The sequence below is a fragment of the Chrysochloris asiatica genome, unplaced genomic scaffold (assembly GCF_000296735.1).
Source record: "Chrysochloris asiatica unplaced genomic scaffold, ChrAsi1.0 scaffold00007, whole genome shotgun sequence".
Taxonomy (NCBI): Eukaryota; Metazoa; Chordata; class Mammalia; order Afrosoricida; family Chrysochloridae; genus Chrysochloris; species Chrysochloris asiatica.
Window position 1 is genome coordinate 5,377,268 of NW_006408525.1, and position 16,356 is coordinate 5,393,623.

At 38.9% G+C, this 16,356-nt stretch overlaps 1 protein-coding gene across 1 annotated transcript in view; it reads right to left on the bottom strand.

Moving 5' to 3' along the window:
* TADA2A (transcriptional adaptor 2A) overlaps positions 1–16,356 on the bottom strand; it is a 75,266-nt gene that overhangs the window by 19,392 nt on the left and 39,518 nt on the right. The window contains exons 4-7 of the mRNA XM_006832344.1: positions 14,699–14,790; positions 12,663–12,820; positions 10,285–10,373; positions 8,107–8,179 (exon numbers count right to left, since the gene is read on the bottom strand). Coding sequence (XP_006832407.1) covers positions 8,107–8,179; positions 10,285–10,373; positions 12,663–12,820; positions 14,699–14,790 — 412 coding nt within the window. The remainder of the gene's footprint in view (positions 1–8,106; positions 8,180–10,284; positions 10,374–12,662; positions 12,821–14,698; positions 14,791–16,356) is intronic.

The following is a 16,356-nucleotide window of genomic DNA, read 5'->3' on the forward strand; positions in this document are numbered from 1 at the left end:
TGGCTACCCAAAATGGGGGGGCTACAAGGGCAAGAAGTGACTAGCTTACAAGCTTTCAAGAGGGAGCCTAATTTCAGAGAGTATGGGGAAAGACAGAATCTCTACTGAGTGGTTTCCAAGCTGTCTGGATAGGGCTGGTGAAAGAAGATGGGGATAAGACTCTCGTGGTTCAATAGTGAATAATTGCTATGAGGACTGATTGTGAGTGCTGTAAATGTACGGGTAGATGCTTTGTAACAAAAGGAGGGGAGTGGCTGATCTTGTAATCCAGGAGCAGAGGACCCTGGGACCATCAAGGGAGAATAGCAGAGTACGGGACCCTATGTAGAAAAGCAGCAACGCCAGAGATGGAGGTAGATAGAGATGATGACGTGGAGAGGTGGAGCGGCTGGGGACTCTGGACTCAGGGAAGGAGAGGGGCTGTGTGTTGACGGCCAGGGGCAGGCTTATGGGGTGTACCCTTTGGCTGTTTGATGATGCATGCAGGGAATTATAATCATTGCAAAGAAATGAAATAAGATAGGATGAATATAAAGCTAATGTTCTCCCATGTAAACTATCACATAATTCACAATAAAAACTTAAATTAAAAAAACAAAGGAGGAGGCCTGGTAGTTAAAAAAAAAAAAAAAAATTAATATCTTCTACTAAAGTTAGTTTGGAGTCCTGGGGTGGCACTGTGGGTTAATGCGCTGGGCTGCAAAGTCAGTTTGAACTGCAAGGTGGGCGGTGCTCACCAGCCACTCTTCGGAAACCGTATACAGGGTTGCTATGGGTTGGAAGTGACATGACAGCACTTAACAACAATAACAAACATTAGTTTAAAATCCTGTTTTCAAATAAATCTTATTTGGAACAGATACAGTAGATGGGCTCTAGTTGTTCTTTTCTCCCTATTATCTATATCCCTGGTGTAGCACTGTAGGATAAGCGGACCACAAGGTCGGTTTGAATAGCAAGGTTGGCAGTTCAAAACCAGTCACTCTTCGGAAATCCTAAACAGGTTCGCTATGAATTGGAACTGATTCCATGGCACTTACCAACAACAACCAATTTTCCCAGTAGTAGCCCCTAAGGGTATCTCCATGGGATAGTCTGAAACCTCACTTCTGTTGGAACTAGATTTTAGGGTTTTTGTTGTAGGCTGTCGGGTCAGTTGGACTCACAGTGATCCTATGTAGGGTTCAGAAGCTATAAACCTTTATAGGAACAGAAAGCCTTACCTTTCTCCCACAGAGCAGCTGATGGACTTGAACTGCTGACTTTGAGGTTACCAGCCCAACAAGTAACCCCCTATGCTACCAACACCCCTTAAACTTTTGGATTGTTGTTGTTAAGAGCTGTCGAGTTGTTTCTGACTCATAGCGACCCTGTATACTGTTTCTGAGGAGCTGTTGGTGGGTCTGAACTGCTGACCTTGTGGTTTGCAATCCACTACTGACCCTACAGAAGCCATACCAGGAAAAACCAAAAAAGAAGGGACCGACCAAGTAAGAGAACAAATCACAATGAAACTTATTAAAATCATTGATTTCTTTTACTATATGGTAGCACATCAAAATTTTTGAGCAACATATAACCCTAATATATTGTTACTATGGTACTCTATCAAGATGTTAAGTGCCATTGAGTCATTTCCAACTCATAGAGACTCTCTGTAGGGTATCTGAGGCTGTAAATCAGTGTGTGAGCGGAAAACTTCATTTTTTTCCTACAGAGCAGCTGGTGGGCTCAAACCACCAACTTTATGGTTCACAGTTCAGTGTTCCTCCTATGGATCGTAAATAAGAGAAATAAATTCTGGATACTCAATCATGATTCATTACTGTACACCTAACACTCGGTTAATGAATTCTGGGTAGTATAGTGGTTGTAAGTTGGGCTGCTAACCTCAAGGTCAGCGGTTCGAAACTACCAGCCGTTCCACAGGAGAAAGATGAGGCTTTCTGCTCCCATAAAGATTTACAGCCTCAGAAGCCCTACACAGGGTTCGTTATGAGTCGGAACCAACTTCAAGGCACACTACCACCACCACCACTCTGTTACTTCTGCCCTTAGGATGTTTTCAGGTTAGGAAGAAAAAATACCCAAATTTTATATGTTGGGCTATGAGTAGATGTGCTATATATGTATGTAACTTCAAACACAGAGAAAGGTCCAGAAATAGTTTATCCAGGTCATTCCCTCATGGATTTGAGATAAAAATAAGCTAAGTCATAGCTGAATGATTTAGAGGGATGAGTGAATGTAAAGTTCAAGAATTAACTACAATGGATTGTTAAGTTTCTAACAAGTTTAAAGATTTAAACAACAGTGCTTCATTTTTCTCCCTAACTGCCCACAAACTAAAAATAATCAACTATCAAGTTCAAGATTTAAGGCAATGGTTTTAAAACCTTTTTTATTTAGGTACCAAAACTTTTACAAATGAAATTTTTCTTGACTTAAGTGTTGCTCCATATGAAAGCTCTAATACCAAAGAACGGCCCAAACCTTGCCAGTGTTTTAGAACACAATGTTTGGGATTACGTTGGTAGAGTCACAAGCCGTGGGCTACTAACCAAGTGTCAGTGGTTTGGACCCACCAACCACTCCTAGGAAGAAAGAGAAGGCAGTCTGCTCCCATAAAGATTTACAGCTTCGGAAACCCTAAAGAGTACTTTTACTCTGTCCTCTAGGGTAGCTATGAGGTGGTTTGGAAGGGGTGGGTAGAAGAGCGAGGAGAGAATGTATTTGACACCTGCAGTATAACTAAATACAAGTTTTTTAGTCGAGTCCAACTCTGTTTCTTGTGAGAAAGTATTAGGAAGTCAACAGTTCAAGGCAAAAGGGAAACAAATGCAACAGTTACAATATAGTCCTGGTGTGGTGCTATGGATAAGCACTGGACTACTAACCACAACAGGTCAGTGGTTCAAACCCACCAAATGCTCCTCTGAAACCCTATGTACAGTCACTGTGAGATGAAACCAAATCAATGGTACTTAATAACAACAAAATATAGTAAATACCATGTTCTAGACCCTTTATAGACCTTATCTTATCTCTGACAATATAGGTTCAACAGAATATAAATGCCATGAAATCTAGTGGGAATTACTGCTAATTTTGAGGAAACATCCTACAGTTTTTCTACGACACTGTTGTAGGATCAGTACTAGACTGCAAACCAGAAGGTTGCAGGTTCAAACCCACAAGCTGCTCCGCAGAAACCCTATACAGGGTCGCTATGAGTCAGAAACAACTCATCAGCACTAAATAACACCACCACCTACCATGTTATTTCCTGAGATTTCTATAAGGATTTAAAAAAAAAAAAAAGTAAAGAATAAATTTAAGAGACTGAGCTACAAAAAAACAAACAAAACTATAAATAAATACTGCTGATAATTGGTTTTCTTGTTTGATTATTTCATTAAACTTGTATAACTGGCTCTAGAGAACAAAGGGAAGAAAAGAAATACACAGAAGCAATTGGGAGGAGAACTGGAATTTTCCCAGAGAATAATTCATATGTGAAGTCATCTTTTTTTCTTTATAAATCATACTTAAATAGAAGCAACTGATTACAAGATCTTGACTGCATGAATAACCCAGGGGCGACCACAACACAGCAGGCAGAATAGAAATGAGAAGGCAAATAGATATTGCAAGAATAAGAATTATCAGTTCACAGTCTACTTAACGTAGACTGGAGACTTCAGTACAAACTGGCACACAAAGAACCAGAGACCATTAAAAACAAACAATCCAAACCACCCATGACCTATCTATTGATGCAGGGTCTCAGAAGTCTGTGCTTCGGGAAACAGTCTCCTGTAATTACACTGGGAACTGATAATAACATTTCCAAAAGACTGTCCTTAAAATATTTCAAGAAGTGGGTACAAGTCAGAGGCAGCTCCTTCCCACTGCAATGTATTTCTAACACTGTTCAAAATAGCTGGCAACATGTTTCTGTTTTCCTGACAGAAGGCACTTACTGCTTGCTTGGCAATAAAACCAACTCAGAGGCCTTAACTGCAGAGAGGCCAATCAAAATCCTTACTGAAACCAAACAAGCATAAACCTGTGACTCAGGTATTTCCCAGAAGCAAAGCTGCTTTAAAGTCATTTCCCCACGAAGCTACCAAGATACAAACAATTTAACCATGTGACCTAATGGTTAAAATCACCAACTAGGATGTCTTAGGCAAGTGACTTCACTTCTTTGTGCATTTCCCAAATGTAAACTGGGAAAACATGTAACTGTTCCTACTATTCAGGAATGTGGTGAGGTTATAGATGATAAAAACACGTGAAGCCTCATAAACAAGACCAGAGCAACAAAAAAAAAATCAAAGTTGTAAAGACAGTATCAAGAGTACTGACTCTGGTGATGACTCTATTGTTTGTTGCACAGGCAAGTTACTTAACATTTCCATACTTTAATTTCCCCATCTGTAAAATGGGGATACCCACCTCACAGTGGGAAGAGAAAATAACTTGAGCTATATGAAAGGTTTCCAATGGTATCACCACCCAGCGCCATTGTTGATTGCCTAGTCCATTCCAACTCAGAGAGACCCTGTGGAGGGTTTCCAAGACTGCAAATCTTCAGGGGAGCAGAAAGCCTCATCTTAAGTATTATTATTTATATTTCATGGAATAAAAATGAGGCTTTCTGTTTCTGCAAAGATTTACAGCCTCAGAAACCCTATACAAGGTTGCTAACCATTGGAACCAACTTAACAGCACTTAACATAATACATTATATCTATTATTATTTACATTTTTCTAAAATGACCTGTGCATAAAAAACCAAATTACTATAAAGAAAAGGACACTGCCCATAAGTGAGTACATACAGGACCTCTGCTCTACTAACTGTTAAAAAATCAAAACCTGACAGTATGGGCCAAAGCAGAAAAAGGTTGGGGGGGTGGGGGGCAGGAGGAATCCATGCCAAGAAACCTTACTGTTAGCTGTCCAAATAGAGGGAGAGTGAACTACTACTCTGAAGTGCAATCCTGAGAAGTGTTGAAAGCTCAAACCCAACACATATGAAGGAGTTCACCATGCCTCTTACATGCCCAGGTTTCAGGACAGTAATGATTAGAAGATGGCCCTAGTCAGATTTCAGGATTCTGGAAACCTTAGGAAAGAGGAACTCAGGGAACCATTTAGGAGTTATTTTCCCAAATAAAAGGAAATGAGGGTTCAGATGTCAGCAAGAGGGACTTTAAAACATCAGTGCTCAGATCCTAGATCATACCATGAGACAGCAGAGTACCAAAGGATCCTTTTAGGAGAAGAGAAGTTAATGAGTCTTTTGCATCTCTCTCTGAATCAATTTCTGTTTTTTCAAAATAAACAGATGCTGCTTAGATTATTGAATGTCCTTATTTTCTTCCCAAATACCGTTTCATTTTCAGAGTCCTTTTTGGACCCATTCTGAGAACCTCTAGATGGGTTATTGTTAAGTGTCGAAATGGGTTCAAACTCATAGCAACCCTGCACAGAGCTTCCGAGGCTGTAAATCTTTACAGGAGCAGAAAGCTTCATCTTTCTCCCACAGAGATCAAATCGTCAACTTTGTGGCTTGCAATCCATTGCTTATTGTACAGATCCACAGTGCTTCCCCTAGATGGGTTAGAATGCCATTAATTATCCCTTTATTGTATCCCAGGCTTCCATATGGATGATTCAAACCAATTTTAATAAACAAATTCCACATATTAAAGCAAAAATCTTTGTTTGGGTTAGGAAAGGGCTTGGTGGCAACAACTGATCTTCCAGATGCTCTGGGACTGAATCTAAAATCCAGCCATAAATTTACTTCCTTCAATTATAAGTGAGAGAACATAAAAGGAATGTTGTTAATGCCCAGTAATACTGAGTATAATGGTGTAATGGAATGGTACTAACACCAATCTGAATTATTAGAGGCATTCACACTCTAATTAGTGTCACCTCCTCTTTACTGGCAATGGACACAAAGGGACAGTGAGCAAGATTCCAAGAATGTGCCCACGATCACACAGTGACTCACAAGCAAACCCTGAGGTAGAAATCAGTGTCCTGCTTTCCACAAAGTCTCTGCCTCTCTCTTTTACAGGAGGGCTTAGAAATCTCTTTCTCAGTTCTTTCTGAGCCACATTCAACTTCTAGTACTTTCCGCTGAGTGTTCTGGGAAAGACTGTTTGGGAGGAGTGATAAGACTCAGAACCACTAACACAGTATTCCTTTGTGGTGCCATCAAGTCATCTCTTTGGTCTCCTGGGTTGTTAAACCTCTTTGAAATGTTACTATCTTTTTAAAAGCACCTATTAAAAAATCTTACAGTCCACTATAGGGTAGGGGAAGACGGGAGAAAAGGATTATAATTTGCTTTCTGTTACAGCTACTTGTGCATAAGGATTAATAACTAACACTTTAGTTCTAGTTCAAATAAAATATTGGCCATCTATAAGGTTGCAAAACTGTAGGAAGAAAAAACACACATAGCTAAAGTGTATGCTATAGATCTGAAATGCCAACTGAAAAAGACTGCTAATTGATGGTTTCTTTCTGTCCACGCTTAATTATAGAAAGGACCACATATGCATCAGAAAAAATTGCAAATCACAGAGCATGGAGAGTGAAATTAAATATCATTACTACAGTTGTCTTATTAATGTCAAGATGTTAAGAATGAAGACTTTGGACTAGGGCCTAGAGAAGTGATTCAGCAATTGCCTGACATAGTTGAGCCATTACTGACAAATATTTTGGCTTTCAAGAGTTTGCGTTTCTGAACAATATCTAAAAGGATATTTATGAGGCTTCCCTTTTTGCATGTGGAAGACTGGTGTACAGCAAAAAATATGATAAATGATAACAAATACAATCTTAACTAGAGTTGGTGTGTATGAGAAGTACCAAATGGCAAGTACCAAATGGTAATCTAGATACTACCTGCAGTGTAACAACACAAAAGGTGAGAAAAGACAGTAACATGAGTCAATAGGGTTGAATTGAGACTGGCATGGAAAACTGAAGAAATATAATGAATCTAGTGAATGCTAAAGTACTTTGCTTTTAAGCTTTCCTCTTTTAGATCAATCTGCGTCACTCTGAGTTTCCATAAAAGTTGTGTGGGAGAAAAGAGGAGGAATGGAATTATGAAAAAACAAAATAAAGCTCAAGAAATATGTAGAGAAAAATTCTGAAGATAAAGATTTTTATGAGGACTCTTTCTTGGTCCTAGATCTGGTATAACAAATATCAAGTCAGTACTTCTATGGAGAGAAGAATCAAGTCTCCCTTCTAGTGACAGAAGTACCAGTTAATACAAAATGAAAACTTGATTTATAATTCAACTTGGATTTGTACTTGCCTTTGCTGACTAGTTTGTAGATTTAAGAGAAACAATGAAGATGTTGTTTGGGGCATATAAGATCTAAGAGAGTATTATTCACCTATTATATCATGTTCAATTCAAGACTGAAATGAAAGAGAAGACTGAGGAACATTTTAAATATGTAGTTTACTCAAAATGGACAGAGAGGGGAGAAAAGAGACTCAATGAAAGTTTAACCACCCACTTTTAAGAGCTTGTGGTATTTGCCACTGAAATTATAACAACAGAGTTGACATAAATTCTTATTTGGCTCATCTAAATTAAGAATTCAGAAGTGTTATAAATTCAATAATTCTGGGAAACAAAAAATTCCCAATCTAGACCTAAAAACCTTTCAAAAAGTACCATTCTGATCCCTATTATTGGCAATGTGGGGTAATAACCAAGTGACACTGAACATTTAGTAACAGCAACTTCCACAAAAGTTCCCAGGTCCTCACACTGAAATCTCTTTTTTCTAAAGAGGCAGTTAAGGACCATTTAACCAATTACCTCGGTGTAGATTTAATCTCAGCAACCATTCCCAACTATCATTATATAACAACATTCTTATCATCACCACAATTCATCTTTCTCAATGTGGTCAAAAGTTCAGCACTTAACTGCTAGGTTTTTGAGTCCTTGGGGGCAGAAGATGTGTTCTATTCATCTTTATATTCTCTAGTACCCAACAGTGTCTAACAAAGGATTTGTACGAAAAATGTTTTGCTAAAATAAAATGTTACCATGTAAAATGTCCGAGTCATCTTCAACAAAATCGATGTCTCTCAAGTCCCATTCTGCATAATTGTCAAACTCCTGTTTGGGGGGCGGAAAAAAAAAAAATTCCCACCCCAAACTCATTAACTTTTAATGCCTTAGAATTCATGACTTAGAAGCAAGCAAACAAAAAATACATATGCAAATATTTGTTGAAAAATCATGAATGACAAAAGGGGGAAATGCAAAACAGACTTTCAAGTTCTCATGGACTGTAGATTTTCTAGAGCAATAGAGGCTAGATGAAGCCCTGGATCTACTTGCCCTGAGATAATCTTTAAACCGTAAGCCAAAATATCCCTCACACGTCTTCATAAAACCAAATAATAGCTTATCTAGTAAAGAATGTCTGTCTTGAACATTATGCTCTTTTAAGATCTATCTATATGGGATCAAATTACAATCAAACAGCAACTTGAAAGATGAGATAGGAAACTTAGGTGGCAGTGGGTGTTTATGTTAGTGGGGCGGAACAACTCAGAAAACTAGGGTGAAAATGATTACAAAACTTGAGGAATGTAATCAATATTGCTGAATTGTACACATAAAAACTATTGAACTGGTGTATGCTTTGCTGTATTTATTTTTGAAAACAACCAATAAATTATTAAAAGAAAATCAGTGAATGGGGTAAAAGGATATTTTATTCACAATCACTGAATTGCATGTGTAGAATCTGTTGAACTGGTTTATGTTTTGCTATACACAGTCTCAACTACAACAAACAAATCATTCAAAGAAAAACAGTGTAAGAGGCAAAAGGATACTTCTACAAGTAACAGAAACTCATGGGAAAACCTGAGAGACTTTGAGACGGCAAAAATTTAAACAGTTATGAGTTCAAGATTAAAGCCAAAAGTACTGTTCTGAAAATTAAATGTAGTCTATTCATCTCTGGGAAAACCTAACTTTGACTACTTCTTCAAGTATCTGGGTAGGACAAATACCTGCATTAGTGATCGACCTTTTGAGGGTTTGATTTATTCAGTAATACTTCTTATACATGTCAATGGATTGTTGTTGTTAAGTGCTGTCGAATCGATTCCTACCCGTATTCAATTCAATGTACCAGTGGTGTCTTTGGGGTAGCTCTGCAATGTCATCTGCCACGAATAAAATGCTGACTTTGGTTGGCTGGCAAAACTGTTTATAGTGCATTAATAAATTGTCAAGTGGCCTCCAGGAGCACTACAGCTGTGGATTAGACAATAAATCCAGGGACTTGGAGTATATTCACATAGTGATAGTTCCATGTCTAGATGGGGAACATGTAGTTTTTGTAAACATTCACCATTCTTTATATCTTGGCAGATACAGTGCAAGAGTTAACAAACTATGACACGTAGGCAAAATAAAACCTATCGCTTGTTTCTATAAATAAAGCTTTATTATAAAACAGGCACACTTAATTTGTTTATATATTGTATGACTGCTTCTGAATCATAATGGCAAAGTTTACTTCCAACAGACTGTATCGCCTGTAAAACCTAAAATACTTACTTTCTGGCCCAACATAATGCAACCAGCAGAAATCTCTAGGTGGAAGATGAGAACCAGACTGAAGAAGCGGGAGCCAACACTGGTGTCATTTGAGAAACAGATTCTTGGTCTAAAGAACTTTATTTGTTCCACATGTAAAATGTTTACAAACGAGCAAAGGCCTTCAAATAAAAGAAAATGTGGCTGCCTAAAGAGCTCTGGTGTGGTGCTGTGGGTTAATGCGCCAGACTGCAAAGCCGTTTGAACTGCAAGGTCGGCGGTTTAAGTTTACTAGCTGCTCCTTTGAAACCCTATACAGGGTCGCTATGGGTCGGAATCGACTCGACGGCATTTAACAACAACAACAACAAGGAGCTCTGGTAGCATAGTGGGTTACCAGTTGGGCTGCTAACCACCAAGGTCAGTAGTTCTAATCTACCAGCTGCTCGACAGGAGAAAGAGGAGGCTTTCTGCTTCTGTAAAGATTTATGGCCTCAGAAACCATATGCAGGGTCACTGAGTTGAAACCGACCCCACAGCATATAACCACCCCCACTGCCAAGGTGAAAACCTCCTTTCAGTGGTATGGCACATGAGTAAAAGACCTAAGCTTCATTAGAAAGAAATGTCTCATGCTTACACTAAAAACAAGTTTCTCCACCTACCTCAATGAAGTCTGCTCGAGCTGGCATGTATCCTGCCATGTCCTGGGAAAGAAGGGAGTCAAAGGTAGGCCGGGGAGGGTCATCTGCAGCTAGAAGAATTTAGAATTTTTCTTAGCTACTTAATAAAATATTAGTATGAAATTAATATTTTTGTTTGTAAAGAGCAAGGAAAAAGTGTCTAAGAGAATTAATAAAATTCAAAAGGTTTTTATAAAGAAAAAAGTAACAAAGATATTAAGGTATTTAGAAATACAGGCTGATTTTTTTTCTTGTTTATGTTTTTACTGTGATTGGGTGAAAGTTTTCATAGCAAATTGATTTTCAACAATTCATACACATTTTGTTGTGTGATATTGACAGAAATCCCTAAAATGTCACAGCATTCTTCTCACTTCCTGCCTGTTGTTTACCAATTCCATTCATCTTTCTTTCCTATCTCTATGGGTTGTTGTTAAGTGCAGATAAGTCAGTTCTGACTCACAGCAACCCTGTATGGGGATTCTAAGGAACAACTGGTAGGTCTGAACCATCAACCTTGTGGTTGACAGTCCAGTACTTACCCTACAGTGCCACACCAGACTCCTTAGAGGCCTGTCAATTGTTTGCCTCAAGTTGAGTCAGACAGGGGTGAGTTCTGTTTCAGGCCTGAAAAGTATCTAAAGGCCATAGTCTCAGGACAGACTGATTTCTTAAAAGAGGAAAATATCTTAATAAATATGGGACCTTATCTCTGATTTTTGCTTTCCGAACATGAAAAGAAGGAGCTCTGATGGTATAATAATGGTTAAGCGCTAGGCTGTCAACCAAAAGGGTTGGCAATTCAAGCTCATCCAGCAGCTCCGTGGGAGAACGACCTAGTGATCTGCTTTCACAAAAATTACAGCAAAAAAAACTCTACGGGGCAGTTCTACTTTGTCAGTGGGGTCATTCTGAGTTGGAATTGACTCAACAGCACTCAACAATAACAACATGAAAGGAAGTCAAGGACTTTTTCTTTTAAAATTACAGAACATAGTATTTATCCTGTTTTCTTCAACTCTCTTGTCCCCTAGGACCAATTTCAATTTACAAATCTTATCCAGCTGAAGCAAAAAAACACTAATATTGAGTCCCAGCTATAGCATCAATTAGTCTTATCACCTTGTACAAATGCTTTAACTTTCTGAATCCCAATTTCCTCATGTATAAAATGAAGAAACACTTCTCGGCCTGTTTCACTGGGTGCTCTGAACAACAGAGGATCTAAGGGATGTGGGTACAAAGTACAAACTAACATCCTAAATGCTATGCAAATAGTAAACACCATAAGGCACTAAATAAGTCAGTTGGAAAGCTGTTTCTAGAGACTATGAGGAAAGGGAGGAAGAAACATTCATATTTCATTACTTATACTCTGGGAGACATTCAGGAAAGATGTCCATTTATAATTCATCATGCTTTTTATTATCCTTTGTGAAAAGTCCCATGACTCTCTTCCAGCCACATGAGATTAGTAGGAAAAAAAAAAGTTTGTCATTACTGCTACAACCAAGTGAACAATAGTAATAAACTGCTTCTTGGATTTATCAATGGAGTAGTTAATAATAATTAATCAAATACTGGGCCCTCTTAAGTAACTAATAAGGAGCTTAAATGTGTTAAGTGCTGGGCTGCTAATTGCAAAGTCTGTGGTTCAAACCCACCAGTCACTCTGTAGGAGAAAGACAGGCAGTCTGCTCCTGTAAAGATTTACAGTCTCAGAAACCTTATAGAACAGTTCTATTCTTGTCTTATAGAGTCATTATGAGTCAGAATTTACTCAAAGGTAGTAGGCTTGATTTGGGATTTTAAGTGATAGCTATAATCATAAGGAGTCCTGGTGTGGCGCTGTGGGCTAATGCTGACATCAGACTGCAAAGTTGTCTGAACTGGAAGGTAGATGGTTCAAGCTCACCAGCTTCTTGCTGGAAACCCGAAACACAGTCGCTATGGGTTGGAATCGACTTGACAGCACTTAACAACAACAACAATAATCATAAACTCTCCAAAAAGATTGCAAATATGGTGATACTTTCAATGGCATGAGAAGACTGGCCCTTTCTAGACATCTTCTCTTGCAGAAGCAAGCATTAAAGATAACTGATATGCTTAAGGAACTCAGAGAAAGACTGAGAACTACTGACTATCATGCAACCTGATATTTAGTAGAGAAGTCTGATCCTGGGATATGTTCCCATCCTGCCACATCTGGAACTTGACGCTCAATAACTGTCATTCATGCCAGTTACTCCGGTCTTCCTTAAACTCTTTATCTGTCCAAAACATCCAACTGTATCTGCTACTGTAACAAGGCCTAAGGATCAACTAAGTATCTCATACCAAAACAGGAAGGCACTTACAGTGAAATGGAATGGCTGTGTCAGCCGTTTTTGCTTCCTCTGCTTGCTTCAGATTCAGCAAGGTAGATGCAAAGAGAGGGTTATTGATGAAATGCTTCATATAGTGCTTCTCACACTCCTCCTTGGTCTTAGTACACATCTGATTAGCTACATCCTGCCTAGAGAAAGAGTACAGAAGGAAACAGTGCTTTCATTTCTGCATTATGCAAAAGCATGATTTGTTCTTTCCATATAACATCTGCAGTCTGATACCTCCAGTTCAGTATGAAGATATCAGTAAAGCAGAGAGGCACATAGAAGCTTAGTATTAGTGTAATCTGACATTACAAATTCTACTCTTCCAAGCGATAAAAATGATATCTAAAAAGTTCTCTTGTCCACCAACAGAAAGAGAAATCACTAGAAATATTAATTTCCCTGTGATCCAGTCTGTAGGGAAAGAATTGCTAAAGATATTAAACACTTCAGAACATTAAAAATACAGAGTCGTTTAATATTTGCAGTGTTTTAAAGTATTGTTAGTTGTTAGGGTAATAGTTTTAAGAATTGGTCAATTCTGCCAACTGTGGACTTTATGCATAAAAAATGTTAACAGGAACTTGAATTTCAGATAAGCTATAACCAAACTCAAAGGAGCTCTGGTAGCATAGTGATTACAAATTGGGCTGCTCATCTCACAGTCAGCAGTTCTAAACTACCAGCTGTTCCATGGGGGAAAGTCGAGGCTTTCTGCTCCCACAAAGATTTACAGACTTAGAAACTCTGTACAGGGTCGCTAGGAGTTGGAACCAACTCCACAGAACACAACAAGAACACAACAACATAACCAAACTCACCAACCGCTCCTTGGAAACCCAAAACAGGGTTGCTATGAGTTGGAATCAACTAATTGGCACTTAAGCACCAGCAATAACCATGACCATCTACCTCGAATATAACTCTCTTAAATGACTAGGGTATATGTACGGTGGTGATGGTGTGCCACTGAGTCGGTTCTGATTCACAGAGATCCTGTATAGGGTTTCCAAGTAATGTGCCAGACTGCAAAACCATTTGAACTGCAAGGTCGGCAGTTCAAGCTCACCAGATGCTTCGCGGAAACCCTATACAGGTCACTATGGGTCAGAAATGACTCGATGGCATTTCACAACAACAATATAGGGTTTCTGAGGCTATAAATCTTTACAGAAGCAGAAAGCCTCATCTTTCTCCCATGGAGTGGCTGGTAGATTCGAACTATTGACCTTCTGACTACCAGCCCAACTCGTAATCCAATATGCTAGTAGTGGGGCATCTATAGCCAATAAAAATTCATAAAATCAGACAGGAGTAAAAACACATTTGATAAGTCTAACCAAATCAAGGAGTCCTGGTGTGGTGCTGTAGGTTAATGCACTGGAATGCAAAGTTGGTTAGATCTGTAAAGTCGGCTCTTCAAGCTCAAGAGCTGCTCTTTGGAAACCCTATATAAGGTTGCTATGAGTTGGAACTGACTGGACGGCACTTAGCAACAACAACAACAACGAAACCAAAACCAAACTCAATGCTGTTGTGTCAATTCCAACTCACAGCAGCCCTGTAGGACAGAGAACTGCCTCATAAGGCATCCAAGGTTATAATCTTACGAAAACAGATTACCACACCTTTTTCTTACGGAATAACTGGTAGGTTTGAATGATTGACCTTTAGGTTACTAGTCAAGTACTTAACCAGTGCACCACCAGGGCCCCCTGATAAGCCTACATTTCCCCTATATGTAGCAAGAACACCCAACCTTTCCAATGCTGATACATCTAGAGTAGACATTTTGAGATACTCAAGGCATAGACCACTGAGCATCCCCTATCCCTGAAGAACATCTTAGCTCTAGAAAAGAATGTGTAAAGGGGAAAATGACTTATCTTTAAATCACATGTCAAAAAGAAACAAACATATGGCTCCCAAATTCTTCTTTTCAAAGCTCCTCCCTTTGCCCTTCAACAATGGCTTCTTTCCTGAGCCACTAGGTAGGACAACCCTCAAAACCAAGCTCTCACCAATTTCCAAAGCCACAGTCCATGACAGCTTCTAAAAGAGCCATTTCTTCTTGCGCAGTCCAACTGGGATCAAGAACAGGAAAGTCTGATGTCTAAGGGAAAAAAATCTTGCCTAAGAACAGAGATAACAGAATCTAGGAACTCCAACTGTAGTATTAGTTTCTTTTTAAATGAATGCCATTCTCACTGCCTTGAGACTTTGCTGCTGTTAAGTGCTCCTGAATGGTTCTAACTCATAGCAACCCTGGTATATGGTTTCCAAGGAGCAGCTGGTGGGTTTGAACCACTGAACTTGTGGTTCACAGTTCAGTGTTGATTCTATAGCGCCACACCAGGAATTCCTATTGAGAGGTACTTAATATATTTTGTTATTAGTTGTCTAACTCTCATATCCCCATTGCCAACATTAACTACAAGAGTGTCTAACAAATATTATCATTCATAAATGCCATGCATGTCATGCAGAAATAATATATTTTAAAAATCTATTAACACAGACAAAGATAATAGTATGTATACTTCCATTTAGCTAGAGGGGAAAACCAAACCTACATGTGTACTGTTTTTTGTTGTTGTTGTTGTTAAAGGAAGAAAAATGTCATGTACCAAAATAAATAGTTATAGGGGACCAAGGGAATGGTAGAAAACACAAGGATAGAAACTAGAGACCTTTCTGAATAATCCTCATTTTATAGATTTAACTTAGAAAACATATAAATATTATACATATTTATAAAGTAAAATTAAAATTTTAAAAATGCAATCCCTAGATCAAAAGCAAAATGTAACAAATATATCTGTGAATCTACATGAAGGCAAATACACAGAGAAAGATTCCAAGTGACATTAAAACACAATAATTTACCATATGTTCCTAAGAGAATATAGGGACATACATACTTTATGAAAAAAACAACAAACTGGCACCTTTTACAAAACAACAAACAAAAACTTTTAGTAGAAATGGTATGGTTATTCTGATACTATTTACGAAGCGGCTTCAAAAACTTCATGAAAAAAATGGAATTAAAAGATAATGAAAACGTGGTGGTCCGGGTAAGACGCTGGAGTAAGCAGATGCACTGACATGATCTCTGCAGCACAGACAAGGGAGACTGAAGGAAACAGACAGATGGTGATCCTGGAGCCCTGAACATCAGAGGAGAGGACAGAGAGGTGGACTAAGTGGTGAATGAAAGATTTCGCTGATCAGCAGTAGTGACAGAGAAGGAAAATGGATGGACTGTGTGCTGGCATGGAGTGGTGAGGCCATCCTAAACTTTTGTGAGTCCATACAGTGGCCTCCAGGCACAAGATGCAGCTTAGAGATTGATGGCAAGGGAATACAATTCTCCCTTTACCTGTGCCCTCCTGGCAGACAGGGATGTGTCCAGTCCCCGCCATTGCCAACACAACAGCCAGTGGCACCTTTCCTGCACACTGCACAGTCTCTGCTCTGCTTGGGGTTGGATGCCTGGCATAGCAACCCTGTTTCTGAAGGTACATGAACCTGCCTTGAACAAACCTGCCCACACAAACAGCAAACAGAGAAGTAACCACATTCACACTTCTGGTCTCTAACACATCCACCAGGAGTCAGGTGATGAGTGCCTGAGGCTACCACAATACACAACCCTCAATTAAATATAAACATGACC